At 44.0% G+C, this 21903-nt stretch overlaps 3 protein-coding genes across 4 annotated transcripts in view; 2 read left to right on the plus strand and 1 right to left on the minus strand.

Annotated features, from left to right (window-relative positions):
* Positions 1-9875: 9875 nt before the first annotated feature.
* LOC137536638 (zinc finger CCCH domain-containing protein 13-like) lies at positions 9876-11144 on the plus strand. Its single transcript, XM_068258888.1, has one exon. The coding sequence runs from the start codon at positions 9876-9878 to the stop codon at positions 11142-11144; it is 1269 nt and encodes a 422-aa protein (XP_068114989.1).
* A 91-nt stretch (positions 11145-11235) lies between these two features.
* LOC137536640 (involucrin-like) lies at positions 11236-11736 on the plus strand. The gene has a single exon (XM_068258889.1). It carries the CDS (start codon positions 11236-11238, stop codon positions 11734-11736), a length of 501 nt encoding a protein of 166 aa, XP_068114990.1.
* Positions 11737-12035: 299 nt separating this feature from the next.
* Positions 12036-21903, minus strand: part of HERC4 (HECT and RLD domain containing E3 ubiquitin protein ligase 4) — a 123606-nt gene continuing 113738 nt past the window's right edge. For both annotated transcript variants that reach the window (XM_068257375.1, XM_068257374.1), the window contains exons 22-24: positions 18601-18784; positions 16734-16836; positions 12036-12603 (exon numbers count right to left, since the gene is read on the minus strand). In XM_068257375.1, coding sequence (XP_068113476.1) covers positions 12395-12603; positions 16734-16836; positions 18601-18784 — 496 coding nt within the window. In that variant the 3' untranslated portion in view covers positions 12036-12394. The remainder of the gene's footprint in view (positions 12604-16733; positions 16837-18600; positions 18785-21903) is intronic.

Genomic DNA, 21903 nt, shown 5'->3' on the forward strand with positions numbered 1-21903 from the left:
CAATCCACTGCCATAGGCTAAAGCCTATGACTGCCGATCACGCTGATTGGCTGGCGGGGGAAGGGAGAGCTGGGGAAATAAGTGATAATAAAAAAAATTTAAAAACAAAAACAAAAAACACATAAAAATATGTATTAAAAAATAAACAAACATCCTGGGAGCAGCCAATCACAGCCCACCAACAGAAAGCTCTGTTGGTGGGCTGAAAAGGGGGGGGGGGAAATCACTTGTGTACTGAGTTGTACGGCCCTGCAGCGAGGCTTGAAAATCTGCAGTGGCCTAATTTGTAAACAATAGCCTGGTCACTAGGGGGTTTAAGACTGTGGTCCTTAAGAGGTTAAAGTTAGGACAACTGAAGAGAGGTATATGGAGGCTGCCATGTTTATTTCCTTAAATTCCAGTTGCCTGGCAGCCCTGCTGATCCTCTGCCTCTAATACTATTAGCCATAGCCCCTGAACAAGCATGCAGCAGATCAGGTGTTTCTGACATTATTGTCAGATCTGACAAGATTAGCTGTATGCTTGTTTCTGGTGTTATTCAGATACTACTGCAGAAAAATAGACCAGCAGGGCTGCCAGGCAACTGGTATTGATTAAAAGGAAATAAATATGGCAGCCTCCTTATACCTCTTACTTCAGTTCCCCTTTAAAAGTTTTTTTCAGTCTTGTAGCTTTGCACAGATACTTATGAGCAGAGTGATATTAACCAATTAAGGTATGCTATTTAATACCCCATTAGTGTACACAGCATTAATCATTATAGTATAGTATGTACTTGATTACAAATGGTCAATTTTTTTATTTTAAAATTGTAAATCAGAGGCGCCCCCGTACTGAACCTCAAAAGACTCTGCTGCTGTATCCTCATATCCAAAAGACAATGACACTTACGGTATGGTAAGAAAACTAATTTTTTTGAGCACAAGGCAACACGTTTCGTAAGATCCAACTGACTTCATCAAGCCAATCACGGGTGAAGAAACGTCTAGCATCGGGCGTCTCCCCTCCTACCTACCATTGCATCTGATTGTTTGGAGAGCTCCTTGGTCTTCATGGTGTGATGCCTCTTGCTTAGTGGTTTGGAAGCCTCTGGGGCCTTTCTGAAAAGATGTGTTCAAACCTGACAGATCATGTGACACTTGCCCACAGCTGGACTTCATTCCACCAATTATGTGACTTTTTAAAGAACAAGCGACACCCATGCTAACCTAGAAATAAAAAACACATATATAAGTAGATAAATACTACTTCTGCTTACATAACAGATGTATTGTGCTATCCACGTAATGATTCCTGTGAATTTTATAAAGGAAAAGCAGAAAATCCTATTCTAGGCAGTGGCCATCTTGCCAAGCTAATGCTGACATCATATCCTCCCTGACTCTTGTTTCCCCCCCTCCCTTCTCTTGCTCATTGGGCTCTATTCATAAAAATTTTGTGGCGAAAAAACTCCTGGAGGGAAAATACCGCAGCGGTATATCAGACTTCTGGGTGGTCATTCAAAAAAAATGTTGGCAGCTGCGATGCAAGAGCGGAGATCTCCCGCTGAAAGCTGGCAGTAAGCTGTCGGAAGGCATGCGGAAACACTTCAGCCGGCAGAGTCCCTCCGTACACTGCTCTCTCTGGGAGGTCTGTCCCATTCACTTGTATGTAATCTGCAAAATCAGAGGAAGCGGTATTTCCCGTCCACATACCGCTTCCTCTAATCTTTATGAATGGCCATTTTGTTACTTTTTTCTAGATAAATCTAGAAAAACACTGGAGAAGGCGGAAATTTCTCGCTCTGCTGGGGGATTGTAGATTTTCATGCGGGAACAGCTTTTATGAATGCCCACTTTGCTAAATGGTCGAGAAAGTCCGCTGTTTTGAGCGGAAAACTTGCGGTAACCTTTTATGAATAGAGCCCATTGTGTATTTATAAGCTGCCCTCCTCCCAGAGTCTTTTTTTTATTTACACATCCAATCACTGAGTCACCTCAGCCTTGCTTGTAAACACAAGTGATCAGCTAGGCAGGGAAATAAATGGAAGAGGAGGAATATATTATAGATAAAAAGAACTCCCAGCATTCAACTCTTTGGCACTGTTTGGCACTAGGGCCAGTGCTCCTAAAGTATGAGAACTCCAAACCATAACAGCAGAAAAAGTTTTAAATGCAGAATTAGCATCTTTATCACGTAAAGGGAACCAGAGAGGAACTATACATACCTGGGGCTTCCTCCAGTGCACTGATCGCTCCCACGCCGCCGTCCTCCGCTGCCTGGATCCGCCGCCACCGGGGCCCGTCATTGCCGCGAGTCGGCAAGTCGGCCGTGGCCAATTCTCCGCATCACAGGGTGCTCTCCCCATACAGATACGCATGTGGCTGCTTACTGCGCAGCCGCATGCGTACATGTATGGAGGGAGCCCCTGTGATGCAGACAATTGGCCGCGTCCGCCGGAAGTGACGGGCCCGGTACCGGCGGATCCAGGAAGCTGAGGACGGCGGCGTGGGAGCGATTCAGGCTTATGGGGCTGGAAGAAGCCCCAGGTATGTATAAAATCTTTGCCTTTTTTCACCCCTCGTTCCTCTCTGGTTCCCTTTAATAGACTCAGACCAGTTGCTGTTGAAATTTGATTTTTATGGTGACAATACCGCTTTAAAGCAAACTTGAACTGAAAAATAAAAGTCAGAATAAACATGAATCATACTTACCTCCTGTGTAGTCTACTCATCAATCTCTTTCTCCTCTCCTGCACCCTCTGTTTGTCCACTATTGATGGAATTCTCCATCCTCCATTTTGAAAATGGCCATTAACCCCTAACAGCTTCCTGGTCAGCATACACATGTCTATCTCATCATGTCACATGTCACTTCAGGTATCCTTTAATCACATCACTCCAGTGTGAACACACACATAGGATAACGTTAGCAGGAGCTTTTCAAATCACAAAGCGCTCAGAAAAGGTCTTCTGGTGTGCACCAGCCCTAACAAATATTTAACTGTTTCCAGGCTCCAGCCGTGTGCACTGAACAGGAAATCCAGAAGGATATGCAGCTCTCTATATTCTACTACTGGAAACATTTTTGTATGTAGTGCACATAATATGCTGTCTTTTCCCATAAATAAGGCAAGAGCCAATAAAACGGACAACCTTATCTGCTGGTGAGATTTAATATCCGTTTCAAAATGTGTTTTTAAGTTTGAGGCAACAATGTATTGTGTACAAAATGCTACCCTCCTTAGAGACAGAAAAAATGAGATGTGTATCTTCCCCAGAGATTATCTTTCAATTTTGTTGCCAGGTCAGGCGGGTGGCTCTTGCTTTTAATTTTACTGAAGTTAGATGAATCGGGCTGGTATATAGGCCTGGCGTAGGTTTTGGCATCTCGAGCCGTTACGGTAGATAACAGGGACACAATGTCAGGGCACTGCTTATGCTGGGTACACACCAAGCATTTTCCCGCGCGATCCACGGGTCGATTCGACTATTTCCGATGTGCTCGATTTGGGCTTAGATCATTCCTGCCGTCGATTTTGCATGCTTGACATGCAAATCGACGGCAGGAAGGATCGAAGCCCGAATCGAGCACGTCGGAAATAGTCGAATTGATTCCGATCGAGCGGGAAAACGCATGATGTGTACCCAGCATTATATTTATCCAATCTGTAGGCTACATATGGGAGGAAGCATCCAAAAATGGGCACAATTGTTATTTATCGTAATGTAGAAAGCCGTTACCCTATTTAGTGGGCAGCTGCAATTACATTGAAATTTATAGTATTGTTCGCGGGGATCAGGGGGGGGGGTGTTGAGGTTAGGCACCACCAGGGGGGTCTTAGGGCCCTTTTCCACTAGCAATCGCAATCACAAACGCCAGCGATTGTGATTTGTTCATTAATTTTGTTATGCAATTGCGATCTTTCATTTGCATTACATTATCCCTTTTAAAATTGCTCCAGAAAGCGATTGTGATTTGCAAATCGAATCACTATAGTGGAAAATACTTCTCAGGATTTCTGTGATAAAGTAGCAACCCTAGCAATTTAAAAATCACTAGCGATTTTGCGATTCAGCTGTGTAGTGGATAAAGGCCCTCAGGGTTAGACACCACCAGGAGGGTCATCTTAGGGTTAGGCACCACCAGGGATGTTTTAGGGTTAGGCACCACTAGGGATGTTTTAGGATTAGGCACCACCAGGGAGGATTTAGGGTTAGGCACCACCAGGGTGGATTTAGGGTTAGGCACCACCAGGGAGGATTTAGGGTTAGGCACCACCAGGGAGGATTTAGGGTTAGGCACCACCAGGGAGGATTTAGGGTTAGGCACCACCAGGGAGGATTTAGGGTTAGGCACCACCAGGGTGGATTTAGGGTTAGGCACCACCAGGGAGGATTTAGGGTTAGGCACCACCAGGGAGGATTTAGGGTTAGGCACCACTAGGGAGGATTTAGGGTTAGGCACCACCAGGGTGGACTTAGGGTTTTGTTCAGATTGTATTGTTCCCTCCTGCATGTATGCGGAGCACACATCCTGTGACAGCAAGTACAGGTGCTGCCTAATGGTCTGAGAGTGAATATGCCAGTGTGATTTTAGCTACAGCTCACATAACAATCTATGGCAGCCTTTCTCAACCTTTTCACCCTGGAGGAACCCTGCTTTATAACTTTTGGATCTCAAGGAACCCCTGCAAACTATTTTTTCATCTCAAGGAACCCCTGCATTTATTTTGCAGGAGGCATGGTCTTTAAAAGTAGGTGTGGCTGTTTATTTCACTACCCCTATTACACTGCCACTCATTATACTGTCTCCTGAGCCCCCAATTTAGTGCTTCTTGTTGCAGTACCACCTATTATAATGTGCTCTATTATATTTCCCCCATGATGGGGGAAAATGCCAAGGAACCCCTGCAGAGTGCTCAAGGAACCCTGGTTGAGAAAGCCTGATCTATGGGATGTGCCACACTATTGTGCTTTGATCTTTTGCCATGGACTTCGGGTTAGCCACCACCAGGGAGGTCTTAGGGTTAGGCACCAAGTGCCAAGCAAGCAGTATCTCCCTCTGTGCATATAAACATAAACCCTCCAACCTTTTAGCCTATCACATTGCTAGTGGGTGTGTTTATAGATAATGGCAGTTGACTTTTTTTTTTTGTCTTATCTGCCAGAAGTAAAGATAATTACCCACTTCGGATGGCTCAAACATCACAAACACCGCGAATATCAATCATTTCTTGATACATTTTTTACCTTCTCGCTTTGCAAAGTATTGGTTTTTTTCCCCATACTACTATCTTTTGGTAAAGTTCCTCTTAAAGGGCAACTGAAGTGACAGGGATATGGAGTCTGCCATATTTATTCCCTTTTAAGCAATACCAGTTGCCTGGCTGTCCTGCGGATCCTCTCTGCCTCTAATACATTTAGCCATAGACCCTGAACAAGCATGCAGCAGATCAGGTGTTTCTGACATTATTGTCAGATGTGACAAGATTAGCTGCATGCTTGTTTCTGGTGTTATTCAGACACTACTGCAGCCAAATAGACCAGCAGGGCTGCCAGGGACAACTGGTATTGTTTAACATAAAATAAATATGTCAGCCTCTATATACCAGTCACTTCAGTTGTCATTTGACTAAAGTGACATCAAGTGAGAGCAATCCATTCAATTAGATTGCTGCAGGGTAGGCCAGCCACCTTGGGGGACAGCAGCACACATTCTAAACTATCACAAATACTAATTTCAGGTGACAAATAAGTATTCTTTCGATCATTTAAAGAGACTCCGTAACAAAAATTGCATCCTGTTTTTTATCATCCTACATGTTCCAAAAGCTATTCTAATGTGTTCTGGCTAACTGCAGCACTTTCTACTATGACAGTCTCTGTAATAAATCAATGTATCTTTCCCCTGTCAGACTTGTCGGCCTGTGTCTGGAAGGCTGCCAAGTTCTTCAGTGTTGTGGTTCTGCTATGAACTCCCCCTTCCAGGCCCCTCTATGCACACTGCCTGTGTGTTATTTAGATAAGAGAGAAGCTGCTCTAATCAGCTGGATAAATCGTCCTCTGAGCTGGCTGGGCTTTCACATACTGAGGAATTACAAACAACGGCAAAGCTGTTTGCAGGAAGAAAAGAGCAGCCTGAAACTTCAGTGCATGGGGGAAAGAAACACACAAATGATCTCTTGAGATACAAAAGGGAGGGTGTATACAGCCTGCTTGTGTATGGATGTATTTTCTATGTGTGGACATACTGTACATCAACCTACTTCCTGTTTTGGTGGCCATTTTGTTTGTTTACAAACAAACTTTTTAAAACTGTTTTTAACCACTTTTAATGCAGCGAGGAGCGGCGAAATTGTGACAGAGGGTAATAGGAGATGTCCCCTAATGCACTGGTATGTTTACTTTTGTGCGATTTTAACAATACAGATTCTCTTTAAGCAAAAACTGCATTTTGTTTACAAGGTAATGAATAGAAGTTGTGATATGGCTGGCAGTCCTTTGTGTGTAAACACAGTTGGCCCTGCATTGCGCTATCTGCATGTACAGAAGGGTCGGACTGGCGGACCACAATTCCAGATATCAACAGCAGACAGACATTTACGGTATTACACGCAAAATTTTAAAAGAGAGAACTGCAATATTATTTGGAATTAACTACATGGTTATTTGGTTTACCAGACATCCTTGTAATAGCCCATATTTCAGGCTACTTACACATGAGGACGTTGCGTTTAGGGGACGTTGTAGGGCACATAACGTGCCCCTAACGCAACGCCTGGTGGTGTTGGAGCAGGACTTTACCAAGAGCCGTGTTACAAGCAGCTCTTGGTGCGCCTGCTCTGTTGGAGGCGTTGCGGAGACCACGTGAGCGGAGCTCTCCGCATCACGTGGTCCCGCCAGCCAATCAGCGGCCACTCCAAAGGGTAAACACTGCAAGTGCAGTGAATGCCAAGTAGCCATGTGCCTGGCTACGTAGTGGCCTCTCCCCGCCCCTAAAATAAAAAAAAGCACCCGTACTGAGCATGTGCAAACAGTCTAATGCGGCTTAGCCGCGTATAAAGTACTGCATGCAGTACGTTGTCTTGACGTGAAGCGTTACTGTGTAATGCAACGTGGGCACTGTGAACAGCCCATTGATTTTTTATTGCTGTGTGGTGGGGGTGCGTTACAGGCTGCTCTAACGTGCGCCTGTAACGTCCCACTGTGAAAGCAGCCTCAGTGTTGCTAAACGTCCCGAAATTTTTACTTGTAAAAAAAAAAAAAAAAAATTCATTCCCAACTTGCCACAGCCTATTATAACTCCTCCTCCTCACCTCTAGTGTTTTGGCCTGATGAAGCCTGCAGGGCTCAGTCAGCACCGCTACTACTGCTACTGTTTGTGGTGACAGTTGAGGAGAAATATTAAAATCACCAGACACATGACATGGTGCTACCGGGTAGGAGGAGGAGCCAGCATCACTCTACTTTTTGCCTGCAGCCTTAGTACTGCCTGCCAGGGTTACTCTCACAGCAGGTGAATTATAGGGGAGTGGTCATGGCTGGTTGGGGATCTGTGTTAGGCCCCTTTCACACTTAACAGAATACAAAGCCCTCTGTTAAAGAGAAACTCTGACCAAGAATTGAACTTTATCCCAATCAGTAGCTGATACCCCCTTTCACATGAGAAATCTATTCCTTTTCACATACAGACCATCAGGGGGCGCTGTATGGCTGATATTGTGGTGAAACCCCTCCCACAAAGAAATTCTGAGTAGGTACTCTTGGCAGTTTCCTGTCTGTGAACCTTGCTGCATTGTGGGAAATAGCGGTTTACAGCTGTTTCCAACTGCCAAAAAAGCATGCAGCAGCTACATCACCTGCCCACAGTAAAAATGTCACCATGTAGTAAATGTCAGAATGTAAATCAGGGATTTAAAAGATTTTACAATGGGCAAACACTTACTAAATAATTTATACATAATTATTGTAAAAATGAAGCACTTTTTTTTATTATTTACACTGGAGTTCCTCTTTAAATGCTATGCAATCTAGTGCTGCCAAGTGGGCGGTACCAAAAATTTGAAAAAAAAAAAGAGGGAGCTGAGGGGAAGTAAAGAAAATTTTAACTGAACCCAGACATGGAACAATTATAAGGTCACTAGTGACCTTAGCCCGCTTAAAAATGGGCTAGGTCTGTCAGTAATCCGCCGCGCGCACACACCCGCCCCTTCTGGCCCATCCTCCTCCGGCTCTCGACAGTGTCTCTGCGTCCGTCCCTGCACATGCGCAGTGCTAAAAAGCACTGGCACAGGGACAGACGCAGGGACACTTGCCAATTATATATAGAGATAACACGAGGAATATTTTCAAGGCTTTGCCTTACCTCAAAGGATTTGGATACAGGCTCACCCTAAAGCACGACCCTGAACAGATTTTAACCCTCCTGTCGGTAACCCTGAGCTGAGCTCAGGCTATGCCGCCGGAAGGCACTGCTCAGGCCCCGCTGGCCGATAACTTTTTTTTTGCTACACGCAGCTAGCACTTTGCTAGCTGCGTGTGCAATCCGATCGCCGCCGCTCCCCGCCGATCCGCCGCGCCGCAGTTGCCCCCCCCAGACCCCGTGCGCTGCCTGGCCAATCAGTGCCAGGCAGCGCTGAGGGGTGGATCTGAGTCCCCTTTGACGTCACAACGTTGATGACGTCGGTGACATCATCCCAGGAGATCCCGTTCTTTGAACGGGATCTCCTGATTTCCGATCGCCGGAAGCGATCGGAGGGGCTGGGGGGATGCCGCTGAGCAGTGGCTATCATGTAGCGAGACCTTGTCTCGCTACATGATATAAAAAATAAAAAAAACCGGCTGTGCTGCCCCCTGGCGGACTCTAATAAACCGCCAGAAGGGGTTAAACAATGCAATTTGCCTGGCTGTCCTGCTGATCGTCTGCCTCTAATGCTAGATACACACTATGAGATTTTCTTCCAGATTTGCTGTCAGCCCGATTATTTGCAACATATCTGATTTCTGATAGTTTTCCGTTCACAACAATAGGAAATTGATCAGAAATCAGATCGGACATGTCGGAAATAATCTGCCAGAAAATCTCCTAGTGTGTACCTAGCATATTATTATATCTGAACAAGCATGCAGATTCGGCATTTCTGACTGATATCTGACTGGATTAGCTGCATGCTAGCTGTGGGAAACTACTGAAGCCAGAAAAATCAGGACTGCTGGGCAACTAATATTGATTGAAAGTAACTAAATATGGTCACTTGAGGTGTGAGACAGTGGGCCCGATTTACCAAGCGTCTGTAGAGATAGGACTCTTTCTAGAACACACGTTATCTTAAAGCCTGGCATTGATTTATTTAAAGTGGACCTGAACTCAGAACTCCTCTCTACTCTAAACGATACTCAACAGCATAATAACCTTTAAACAAAAAACATATATTTGTTACAGCTGATACAAATCCTACAATACATTTGCACAGTTTCTACTTCCTGATTCATGGAAGCAGACATATTGTTTACAGCCTGCGCTTTCATATGAGCTTATCTGCCTCATCTGCCGTTGCAGTCAGCTGACACAGGGGAGAGATCAAACTACAACTTGTGATTAAACACAAATGAGGGGGGATTCGAAAGGCTAAACTCTCTAAATACAATCAGGGTGGATTTCTCTGTTTTCCTTCTGTTCTGTGCAAGAGTTCAGCTCCACTTTAAAATGAATGAAAAGACCTTATATGGAGGTGTAGCAAGAAGTAGTCACGCAGTTGTTGTCCATACATGCACCAGTGGGTGTACTTTTCTTTTAAACAAATACAAGACAACTAGAATTTTTTTACTGTACAGATGTGCATGTGATAGTTTATAAGATAGCTAATTTACATTTCTCTTACCTCCACTTGAAGGATGGAACGAGGGGATGCAGAGAGGAACAGGAAGGCTCTAAGAGATGCAGAGAGGAACAGGAAGGCTCTAAGAGACGCAGAGAGGAACAGGAAGGCTCTAAGAGATGCAGAGAGGAACAGGAAGGCTCTAAGAGACGCAGAGAGGAACAGGAAGGCTCTAAGAAATGCAGAGAGGAATAGGAAGGCTCCAAGAGATGCAGAGAGGAACAGAGAGCCTCTAAGAGATGCAGAGAGGAACAGGAAGGCTCTAAAAGATGCAGAGAGGAACTGGAAGGCTCTAAGAGATGCAGAGAGGAACAGAGAGGTTCTAGGAGATGCAGAGAGGAACAGGAAGGCTCTAAGAGATGCAGAGAGGAACAGGAAGACTCTAAGAGATGCAGAGAGGAACAGGAAGGCTCTAAGAGATGCAGAGAGGGACAGGAAGGCTCTGAGAGATGCAGAGAGGGACAGGAAGGGTATAAGAGATGCAGAGAGGAACAGGAAGGCTCTAAGAGATGCAGAGAGGGACAGAAAGGGTATAAGAGATGCAGAGAGGAACAGGAAGGCTCTAAGAGATGCAAAGAGGGACATGAAGGCTCTAAGAGATGCAGAGAGGAACAGGAAGGCTCTAAGAGATGCAGAGAGGAACAGGAAGGGTATAAGAGATGCAGAGAGGGACAGGAAGGCTCTAGGAGATGCAGAGAGGAACAGGAAGGGTATAAGAGATGCAGAGAGGAACAGGAAGGGTATAAGAGATGCAGAGAGGAACAGGAAGGGTATAAGAGATGCAGAGAGGGACAGGAAGGCTCTAAGAGATGCAGAGAGGGACAGGAGGGCACTAAGAGATGCAGAGAGGAACAGGAAGGTGCTGAGAGATGCAGAGAGGAACAGGAAGGCTCTAAGAGATGCAGAGAGGAACAGGAAGGCTCTAAGAGATGCAGAGAGGAACAGGAGGGCTCTAAGAGATGCAGAGAGGAACAGGAAGGCGCTGAGAGATGCAGAGAGGAACAGGAAGGCGCTGAGAGATGCAGAGAGGAACAGGAAGGGTATAAGAGATGCAGAGAGGAACAGGAAGGCTATAAGAGATGCAGAGAGGAACAGGAAGGCTATTAGAGATGCAGAGAGGAACAGGAAGGCTCTAAGAGATGCAGAGAGGGACAGGAGGGCTCTAAGAGATGCAGAGAGGAACAGGAAGGGTATAAGAGATGCAGAGAGGAACAGGAAGGCTCCAAGAGATGCAGAGAGGGACAGGAAGGCTATAGAGAAGCAGAGAGGAACAGGAAGGCTATAGAGAAGCAGAGAGGAACAGGAAGGCTATAGAGAAGCAGAGAGGAACAGGAGGGCTCTAAGAGATTCAGAGAGGAACAGGAAGGCTCTAAGAGATGCAGAGGAACAGGAAGGCTCTAAGAGATGCAGAGAGGAACAGGAGGGCTCTAAGAGATGCAGAGAGGAACAGGAAGGCTCTAAGAGATGCAGAGGAACAGGAAGGCTCTAAGAGGTACAGAGAGGAACAGGAGGGCTCTAAGAGGTACAGAGAGGAACAGGAAGGCTCTAAGAGATGCAGAGAGGAACAGGAAGGCTCTAAGAGATGCAGAGAGGAACAGGCAGGCTCTAAGAGATGCAGAGAGGAACAGGAAGGCTCTAAAAGATGCAGAGAGGAACAGGAAGGCTCTAAAAGATGCAGAGAGGAACAGGAAGGCTCTAAGAGATGCAGAGAGGAACAGGAAGGCTCTAAGAGATGCAGAGAGGAACAGGAAGGCTCTAAGAGATGCAGAGAGGAACAGGGAGGCTCTAAGAGATGCAGAGAGGAACAGCGAGGCTCTAAGAGATGCAGAGAGGAACAGGAAGGCTATAAGATGCAGAGAGGAACAGGCAGGCTCTAAGAGATCCAGAGCCTTTCCTCTTCTTGGGTCAGGATCTATTTTTATTTTCCATTTTATTTTCCATTTTTTTCACTATGAATGTTTTTTCCCATATCCCCCCCCCCCCCCCCCCAACATTTTTCATTTGGTTATGGTGGAAATCTTTTTTTTTTTTTTTTTACATTTCAGTTATTTTTTTCATCTTTGAGGAAAAACTGGACACACGTGTTGTAATTCTCAAATGCAAATAGAACAATTGTACCGCGCGTGGCCAGCTTACACCAACCTTTGAAATGAATACAAAAGCACATGACATAGAATTATCAAAGCCCAATGTAAAAACCTTTGTTTATTTTGAACAGAATAGTTTACAAAGCATGTGTAGCATAAAATAAAGTGTACTTGGTTGAAATCCTTTTTTTGAGAAAAGTGAAACTTGTATTCACAGAAATTCTAATTTATTTAAGGGCCGGGCGAAGTACCTCGTGGCTATATACACTAATCCGATGCTGTGCTGCAACTACACAGCCTGTACAGGTTTCCTTGCTAACCTCAAAAAAACGCCATCGGAAAACCATAATTTATAGAATATTAAATATAGTTTTGGCTGGCTCAGTTATGAAGGGTCTGTAAATACACTCATCCAATGGAAGAAGCACCCCTTCACATGATGTGACCCTTATGCAAGGCTGAAGCCTTCGTAATGGTCAATGGCTTGGATCAGCTTGGCTCTCAGTGTCTCTTTACTGGTGTATTTGGGAAGGTCCAATAGATTGAAACAGGTGTGGGCGACAGGCAGAAAACTTTCCCCTCCTCCCGTTGGCTGGATTATAAGTTTCAAACTCTTCATACCAAGAATGGGGATGCGGTCACTGCCAGTCAAAAATACTGCAAAAGAAAAACAGAACATTATCTCGGGATAGTCCTCATAGTTGTTGTAGATCCCAGGTACACAGGTGCTACGTCTGCTTGTCAAAGTCCATTCATCATAATTAATGTTCTAAAAATATAAATCATGAATAAAACAATACAGAATATATATTTAGTTTATTGACAAATAGTCTGACTTGAGTATAAACCAAGTGTAGAAACTCAGCCAACTACAACATCTCCAACATTCCTTGGCATCTAGTGGTCCCCCCTCACGTCTTCATACTGCATTTCCCGGTGTTTAGTTGCCTGCCTTCCCCATACAGCTGTCTGGTAATTGTCTGGTTGCCTGGTGTCTAGTGGTCTCCCCTTCCCTCCCCCATATAGTGTTTCCCAATCTCTACTGGTTCCTCCCCATACAGCGTTTTCCAGTGTCTAATCATCTCCCCTCCCTCCGAGCATTCACTGGTGTCTAGTGGTCCTTTCTCCCATAGTAAACCTTCCATACCAGATCACCCCCCCTACTATACAGTGAGTGTACCTGGTACCTAGTGGTCTCCCCTTCCTCTACTGTATGCTGGTTAGGGGGAGGAGGGCCCACTGACTCGAGTATAAACCAAGATTTTGCTCTGAGAGCCACTTTAGGAGCAAGATACATCTCGGTCTATACTAGAGTAGAGACAGCCTGTGTCAAGAGCTACTTGAAATACAGTAGTAACCAGGGCTGTGGAGTCGGAGCAATTTTGGGCACCCGGAGTCGGAGTTGGAGTCGGAGTCGTGGTTTCAGAAACTGAGGAGTCGGAGTCAGGAGTCGGAGTCGCATGATTTTTGGACAAAATCCACAGCCCTGTTAAGTATTAGACTAAGGAGTCGGAGTCGAGGAGTCGGAGTCTGAGCAATTTTGGGTACCCGGAGTTGGAGTCGGAGTCGTGGTTTCAGAAACTGAGGAGTCGGAGTCGGAAGATTTTTGTACCGACTCCACAGCCCTGGTAGTAACATCATGGGCTGCTTAATAAACATAGGCCTTGTAAAGAGTACACATCTAAATAAAGTTCATAAACTATATGACTGAAAAAAATGTTCACTAATAGGGATGATCAATGAGATGCAAATATTTCCAAATTCATGCAGGATTATGGAAATATGTATGGAAATACTGTACATGCAGCTACATTTGACTGGTCCATTTCTAAGCTGCATATATTTGCATAATTCTGCATGAACTTGGAAATATTTGCATCTCATTAATCATCCATATTCACAAATTCGCATTAAATATAAACAATATATACACAAGCAAAGTGACGGACAGGATTCCAGATTTTCTGCCCATATGTGCTGGAAACCGCAATGTTGCTTTCTTCATTTCTTCTCTGGATTCAGGTCCTTAGCAGATTAGTTAGATGTGACCGCATGGCACCCACAAAAGGAAGCCCAGTGGACACCTGATTGCATTTCACAGGGAACCTGAAGAGAGGGTGATACAGAGGCTGCCATCTTCATTCTCTGATAAACAATGCCTGATTTCTGTGCTGATGCTTTGCCTCTAATACTTTAAAGCTGGGTGCACGCGATACAATTTTTCATCAGATCAACCAGATCATTTCCAACTGGTCCCATCGGATTCTGATCGTTTTTGAGTAGTTATCAATGCAAAATTGATCGCATTATCAATCTGGGAAAATTTGGATGTCTACACACGATGCAACTTCTAATCAGGTCACAGGTTAATCTAATGGAAAATTGTACCGTGTGTATGAGGCTTAAGGGCCTGTTTCCACTTGTGCAGTGGGAATCACGTTGGAAAAAATTTGCATGCAGATGCAAATTTCGCATGCAAATTCTCATGGGAGCCTGACGCCGCATCACGCAACCCAAGTGTCCCCGCTGCCTTATGCCGACACAACTAGCCGGCGTCTGCCAACTGCCAGCCACAGGCAAGGTGCGGCTGATACCGAGCGAGGGTGCCCCTCATGCCTTTGAGGACACCCGTGGAGTAGCGGTTCGCGTGCGAACACCGGAAGTAACCACGGCAAAGCCTGGTTCCATTAAGGTGAACAGAAGTAGTGTCCACCACTATGAACAAAAAACAACAAACAATGGATGTGACAGTACAAGCTGAACCAAGCTGGAGAACGCCACACTAATGGGCTAGCGCAAGTATACTGACATATGATCTAATGTTTGACTAATGGAGGGATGATGCCTGAGCGGTAATGCTTCATATAAAAGTTTGATGAACTGCGTCAGGATTAAGCCGGCCAATGTTGGTTGCTGCAGCTTTGCTACCAAACAAAGGACTTCTCCCCATTAGGGGGAAGCAGCTGCTGTGTGTATGGCTGTATGCTGATGTGTGACAGCTAGGCAGACTGGGCTTGCATGCATGGAGCATGAGAGTCCTTTTGACAGACTCCATGCACACAAGCCTCGGTTGAACATTCACGGGGCATGCGGAATGACTCTTTAGTTTTAAATTCACTGAGTTTTGCGCAGAAACAGTTTTTAATGCTATATGTGTACTGGTTCCTTAAAGGAGCATACCTGTGACTTGAAATTGATTGTGCAATAAAGATATGACTATTGAACTAGGATGAAATTGCGTTTATGGCCAATTTATGCAGCTCTTTAAATTTGGTTATATATGCTGGCTGCACCCACTCACTGTTCTATAAGAGTTATTAGAAGTGATTGCACGATTGACCTGCCGTCCCCGTGGCAAACTCCAATCTTTCATCAGAGTTCCCCAACCCTGTCCTTAAAGAGACTCCGTAACAAAAATTGCATCCTGTTTTTTATCATCCTACATGTTCCAAAAGCTATTCTAATGTGTTCTGGCTAACTGCAGCACTTTCTACTATGACAGTCTCTGTAATAAATCAATGCATCTCTCCCCTGTCAGACTTGTCGGCCTGTGTCTGGAAGGCTGCCAAGTTCTTCAGTGTTGTGGTTCTGCTATGAACTCACCCTTTCTGGCCCCTCTATGCACACTGCCTGTGTATTATTTAGATAAGAGAGAAGAGAGAAGCTCCTCTAATCAGCTGGATAAATCGTCCTCTGAGCTGGCTGGGCTTTCACATACTGAGGAATTACAAACAAGGGCAAAGCTGTTTGCAGGAAGAAAAGAGCAGCCTGAAACTTCAGTGCATGGGGGAAAGAAACACACAAATGATCTCTTGAGATTCAAAAGGAATTCTGTATACAGCCTGCTTATGTATGGATGTATTTTCTATGTGTGGACATACTGTACATCAACCTACTTCCTGTTTTGGTGGCCACTTTGTTTGTTTACAAACAAACTTTTTAAAACTGTTTTTAACCACTTTTAATGTGGCGAGGAGCGGCGAAATTGTGACAGAGGGTAATAGGAGATGTCCCCTAACGCACTGGTATATTTACTTTTGAGCGATTTTAACAATACAGATTCTCTTTAAAGTGAACCTCCAGACTAAAAATCGACTCAGCAGCACTGAAAAGGCTTGGTGTTTCTTTAACAGTTTCACAGCATCAGAACTTTGTTTCTCTTATACAAGCCTCATTTCTAGCTGCACAGAAAAAAAACTGCCCGGGCAGTTTTCCCCTTATGCTGTGCAAAGCATGATGGGATTTCTGATGCTGCTGTTTTCGTTCTGCTGTTTTGGTGCAATTTTTTTTTTTTACATTTTGAATTTGACATTTGAAGCCTAGTGCGTGCAGCTGGGAGGGGTGATCAGGACACAGGATAGTTGGAACTGTGTCTCCTGCTCCCTGTCACCTCCTTTCATCCAAAAAGATGGCTGCCCCCATGACAAAGATGGCAGCCCCTATGAATCACAAACATTTGCCTGTTCTTTTAAAACAGGGTGGGTAAAAGATTATATTACCTATCTATTGTAATTAACATAACTAATGTAACTTAATGGCAGTATGTTTGTTTAGGCTGAAGTTCCCTTTTAAGGCCCAACAGTCCATGTTTTGGAAAACTGCTGTACAAAGCACAATACAGACGGTAGTGGTGACTGTAAAAACACATGATTTACACATAATCTAATTAGGACCTCCCACAACACCAGGACTCTGCTGCCCAGCAGCTGTTATTAAAGGCGTAACTAATCTTTCTGAACAGAAGGAACATTTTTGACTAATACAACAACAAAATATGAGTAACTTACATAAGAACCGCTTTTTATTTTCCAAGGATAATTCGTGGAACACGTCCCAGAAGATTTTAATGGTGGGATGATCTGCCCAGTACTCGCCCTTATATTCTGTGTGCTAAAGAACAAAATACATCATCAATGTATTATTGCTAATATAAAACGCTGTAACGCTTCTAAATATGAAAATAAAAATGAGAAGACGACGACAGTTTATGATTTCTTTCTTTCTATTTTCTTATACAAAAGAATAAGCTATTCTTTTTTTTTTTTCTTATACAAAATGGTAAGCTATTCTACCTTCATTCTTATATAATCAATTTTTTTGTGTGTGTTATCTACAGTACATCTGGAGGTTTATTGTGCAGTTTTGTTGAGCCTCTACAACCTTTATACAGAAACGCCGTGTATTCTGCTGTAAGCAGTGTGCTGAACGATTGCAAAAAAATGCAAACCCATAAATCGGTAACTTATGCCAAAGGCTTAACGAAGCCTCCTGTATGTTATCATTCTAAAACATGGTCCAAAAATTACTTTCAAATATTTGCCATGTGCTCTATTCCTTTTGTGTCTTCGATTTTGTTACACATGTATTCAAATTAATTTTTGCCAATTTAATTACCAATACTGTACTTTGTACCAACTCTGTATTTCGTATATTGCTAATATTGGTGTATACCATTGTCCGTATTACCCCATGTTTGTTTCTTACGTTGTACACCAATACGGAATATGTTGGCGCTTTATGAATCAATAAGGATATACATGGTGTGTGGCTTGTGTATTCCTTTGGATGCTAATAGCATATACAGTATGTCAATGCTGTGTGTGTACGCATAATGCATGTGTTGTGTGTGTGTGTGGCGATTTACTTGCTAAGGTATGTTTGGATGAGTCCATCTCCATGAGGAGACCGAGTAGTCTAACCTGTTGGTGCTGTCACATTTTAACTGCTTATTTTTTGCTGTAGTGGTCCTACAGTGGTCCCCTTCTGAACCATGCTAATTGAAATCTGCACCCTGTTTGGGACTTGTTATCCCTGCCAAGGCGAAGATATCAATTAGTCTGCTGCATGCTCACACCGCTACCTCCTGTCCCAATCTCAGTGGCTCTCACTGATCACAGGGTCAGGAGCCTCGTTCTCTGGTCCTTAAAGTGAACCCGAGGTGAGAGTGATATGGAGGCTGCCATATTTATTTCCTATTTAGAAATACCAGTTGCCTGGCAGTCCTGCTGGTCTATGTGGCTGCAGTAGTGTCTGCATCACACCAGAAACAAGCAGGCAGCTAATCTTGTCACCTCTGACAATAATGTCAGAAACGCCTGATCTGCTGCATAGTTGTTCAGGGTCTGTGGCTAAAAGTATGAGAGGCAGAGGATCAGCGGGACAGCTAGGCAACTAGTATTGCTTAAAAGGAAATATATATGGCAGCCTACATATAACTCTCACCTCAGGTTCACTTTAAAGGACAGATCCAAGGAAAAAAAAATACAAAAACAAAACAAGATCTACTAATCTGGAGCTTCCTTCAGCCCCTGGCAGCCGATCTGTCCCTTGCTGCAGCTCCGAGGTCTCCTCGGTTCTTCTGTGCGAGTGCAACATTGCACAATCACGCAATGGCCTGGAGAATTCTAAGCAGGCGCAGAACGCTCCCATACACGTATTTTTTTCCCTCGGATGTGTCCTCTAAGGGGCCAGAGACTGCTGGTATGCAAGTGGTTAAGGTGGAAAGCTACACTGCACTGAAGCCATGCCATGATTAAATATCTGCATAGGACATACCAGCCGATGTATTCCATCCACGTCAGCACAAGCAGAAATAACAAATATGCTGTATTTTGTAACTACCAATGTTCTTTGACCTGTTACAGGATCTCTCACCTTCTCTAGTTCCTTCCAGTCATAGTTTGTGTTGCCGATCACCATGGCCTGCAGTTCATTGGGCTGGAAGAGCTCCAGGACTCGGCCTCCGCACACTTTATGGAAACCGGAGTAGAATGCTTCGAATAGGGAAGCCACAGAGCGATCGAAGATATACTCCACATAGGAATCTACAAATTCTTGCCTACAAATTAGGAATGGGGGGAAAAAACAAACTGAAAATTTTTCCATACAGCATCTACTAAAGACAGACACAAATTTTATGTCTCAGTGAACTCTCTTCAACAGGCTAATTGGACTTGTACCCCTACAATGGGGAAGGGGTTAATTTTCTATGGATTGAATTACGCTCTGTGCAGTTTTCTAGGGACCAATTTAAACCCGAAGTCAGCTTTATATGGAGTTATTCTACATAAGAAATATCAGCCACTTAACTGCCAAAAAATGTAAAATTCAGTTTAAAAGCCTCTAAGGGGCTAGAGATTGCTCTGCCATCTGGAGTCATACAGTATACCTTTACTGACTCCTAGTCTGACAGGAAACATGGCCTTGTTTGGGAGCAGCAAAGCATCAACCTCCTGGCTTTGGGAGCAGAGCCAAGCACAAACAAGAGGTGGGCCTGCCAGAGGAGACGGACTGACTCAAATAATAGTCCGTGCAAGGGAGTATGACCAAATCCGGCCCACAGGCCACCAGCTGGACAGTGGCCTCTGGACCAGAGGGATCCACAAGGGGCCTTCCTTCAAGAATGTACCCTACAATTCAGTATGATGGCCTCTAAAGGGGTAGATTGTTCTACCATCTGGAGACATACAGTGTGTGTCTTTGCCGACTAAGTCTGACAGGAAACATGGCCTCAGATGGACTGGACGGTGGGGTGGGTGTCGGTTAAGGACAAAAATTGGTGCAGAAGGTATTTTTCCTTTGTATTTTGAAAATATTTACGCAACCATTGTATGATGTACCAATACTACTGCATACAAACATTTTATATGCGCTCTGCTTACTTAAAATACATAGTTTAGAGTAGGGGTGTCAAATTAAATCATGCAAGGGGCCAAAACCTAAAGCATTGTCTAAGTCGCGGGCCAAATTGTTTATTCAAGATTTAACATTTAACAGTCTAAAACTAAGTGGCACAACTATAGCGAACATGGCCTGTTCCTCCTTGAATCATAAACAATGGAAGGCAGTGTGCTGTCTTTCTTTTGTTGTTTACAATGATGGATATTGGAAGCTATCGGGGGCCACATACAATGGCAAGGAGGGCTGCATTTGGCCTGTGGGCCTTGTGTTTGACACCTGCGGTTTAGAAATAAAGCAAACCGAGGCGACAAAAGGATAAAAATATACTAAAATTCTTAAAATTACTATGGAGGAAGTGGTGGACTTACCTCTCCTTCGAAGCAGAGAAGAACTGTCAATTTCAAAACAGACGTGAATTTATTGACATACTCCAATACAAAGTTGAAACGCGTTTCGCAGGTTTAACCCGGCTTCATCAGGCAATAAACGAGGAGTATATGGCAGTAAAATTCACGTCTGTTCTTGTGTCTACTTCGGGGAAGTAAGTCCACCTCTGCCTCCATAGTAATTTTAAGAATTTTAATGTATTTTTATGCTTTTGGCGCCTCAGTTTGCTTTATTTCACAATCGAGTCCACCCAGGGTGGAGGGGTGATATACCTCCTTCTTTCCTTGATCTACAGAGAGTGACTTCTTAATCCTGAGTGTGGCAGGTCTAATACTCCCCACCTGCATGTACAGTGGTTGCCTGGTAGGTAACCCCGGTTTGTGAGTATAATTCTACTTACTATTCAGAATTCCCTTTACCAGTACTTATTACACTATATTGGGATCTCTGTGTCCCTTTCTGTATTTCCTTACAAACCTGTGGGTTACATGATCTGTAATGAACATTCTGTCTGTAATGTGTGTTTTCTTGGCACATGTGAAAAAAAAAAAAAAAAACTGTCTTGGTCACCAGAGGTTTCATTTGGCATCAAGAGCTTGGCAGTGAAAGGGTACACACAGAACTATAAAGAAATGGGGGTGTCAATGGAGATGCATAATAAATATTAAAATGTCACTTTTCATACATATTCAGATAAAACACTGACTAAGGGATTCTGAAGTGAAAACCAAAGATGGTCATGGCTCACATAACGTTCATTTGCTACCTGATGCGCGTTTCACAACTGTTTACAAAGTTGCTTCTTCAAAGGCCAAGTACATCCATATCATCAAGATCCTTAGTAACTCCATCATGGAGATGTATAAAATGCAGTGGGCGATCCAGAAGGATCCATCAAACTTGAATACGCGTGTAATCATCAGGTACAAGTGAATAAGTGATAACTGGTGACAGAATCCAGTGATGGTCGCTTGTTGTGCATGGAGTGGATGCATAGGATAACTAGTGTGATCTGTACATAGACACTGCCTGATATGATATTTCTGTGTGTTATCCACTAGGAGGTGCCAAAACCAAAGAGTCCAGCTTGTACCAGCTGAGGAACTGTGGCCCACTTAGCCATCCTTCGGATACTCACACTTACTCTGGCTACACGATTAACCACAACAGCAATAGACACAGATTTCAGATTTACACGTTTCCTCTTCCACGGAAACTTGTTTCAAGTCGGTAATTAAAAAGCAAAGCTCTCCTGCACTGTGATGTGCTAATTAATGAACAAAGGCCATTTGTTCACACTGGTATTTATAGGTCTGTCATCAGTTGGTAGCACTAAGAATCAGAAGAGTTTGCCTGACTGTCTGAATCTATTTTTGCCCAGCAGTCATGAGTTGTTAGCATTGCTGGCATATCTATGAGCTGTGACCTCTGCATACTGGACCAGTAACTTCATACTGCATAGGTGATATCACTGCTTAGTTTGAGGTTGAGGAGTGCGATGAGGGACTGGAGTCATAATTTCTTGCTTTCATCACATGGAAGTTCTGTGGAAAACGCTTCACAGAAGACCACCCCCGAAGCTCAGAAGAATGGTCCTTAGCTGGTCACACACCACTAATGGTAGACAGGCAATAGAAGCCTTGAGAAAAAACACTACACTCCCAACTGTATGCAGTGGTGCTTTATACTGCAGTGTTCCATCTAATGCCATCGAATATAAAATATACCATATATCCTCGAGTATAAGCCGAGATTTTGGGTCCAAAAAGGGGTCTCTGTTTATACTCGAGTCACTTCATCTGCCCCCATAAGTGTCCCTGAATGCCTGCTCGACCCCCGCCATATACAGTATGTGCTGTATAATGTTTAGGCTATATAGCATGTCAGTGG

Source organism: Hyperolius riggenbachi, chromosome 10, assembly GCF_040937935.1.
Source record: "Hyperolius riggenbachi isolate aHypRig1 chromosome 10, aHypRig1.pri, whole genome shotgun sequence".
NCBI classification, from domain to species: domain Eukaryota; kingdom Metazoa; phylum Chordata; class Amphibia; order Anura; family Hyperoliidae; genus Hyperolius; species Hyperolius riggenbachi.

Excerpts from the sequence above, each read along its gene's own strand:
- LOC137536638 (XM_068258888.1), top strand. The coding sequence starts at position 9,876 with ATGGAACGAGGGGATGCAGAGAGGAACAGGAAGGCTCTAAGAGATGCA.
- LOC137536640 (XM_068258889.1), top strand. The coding sequence starts at position 11,236 with ATGCAGAGGAACAGGAAGGCTCTAAGAGATGCAGAGAGGAACAGGAGG.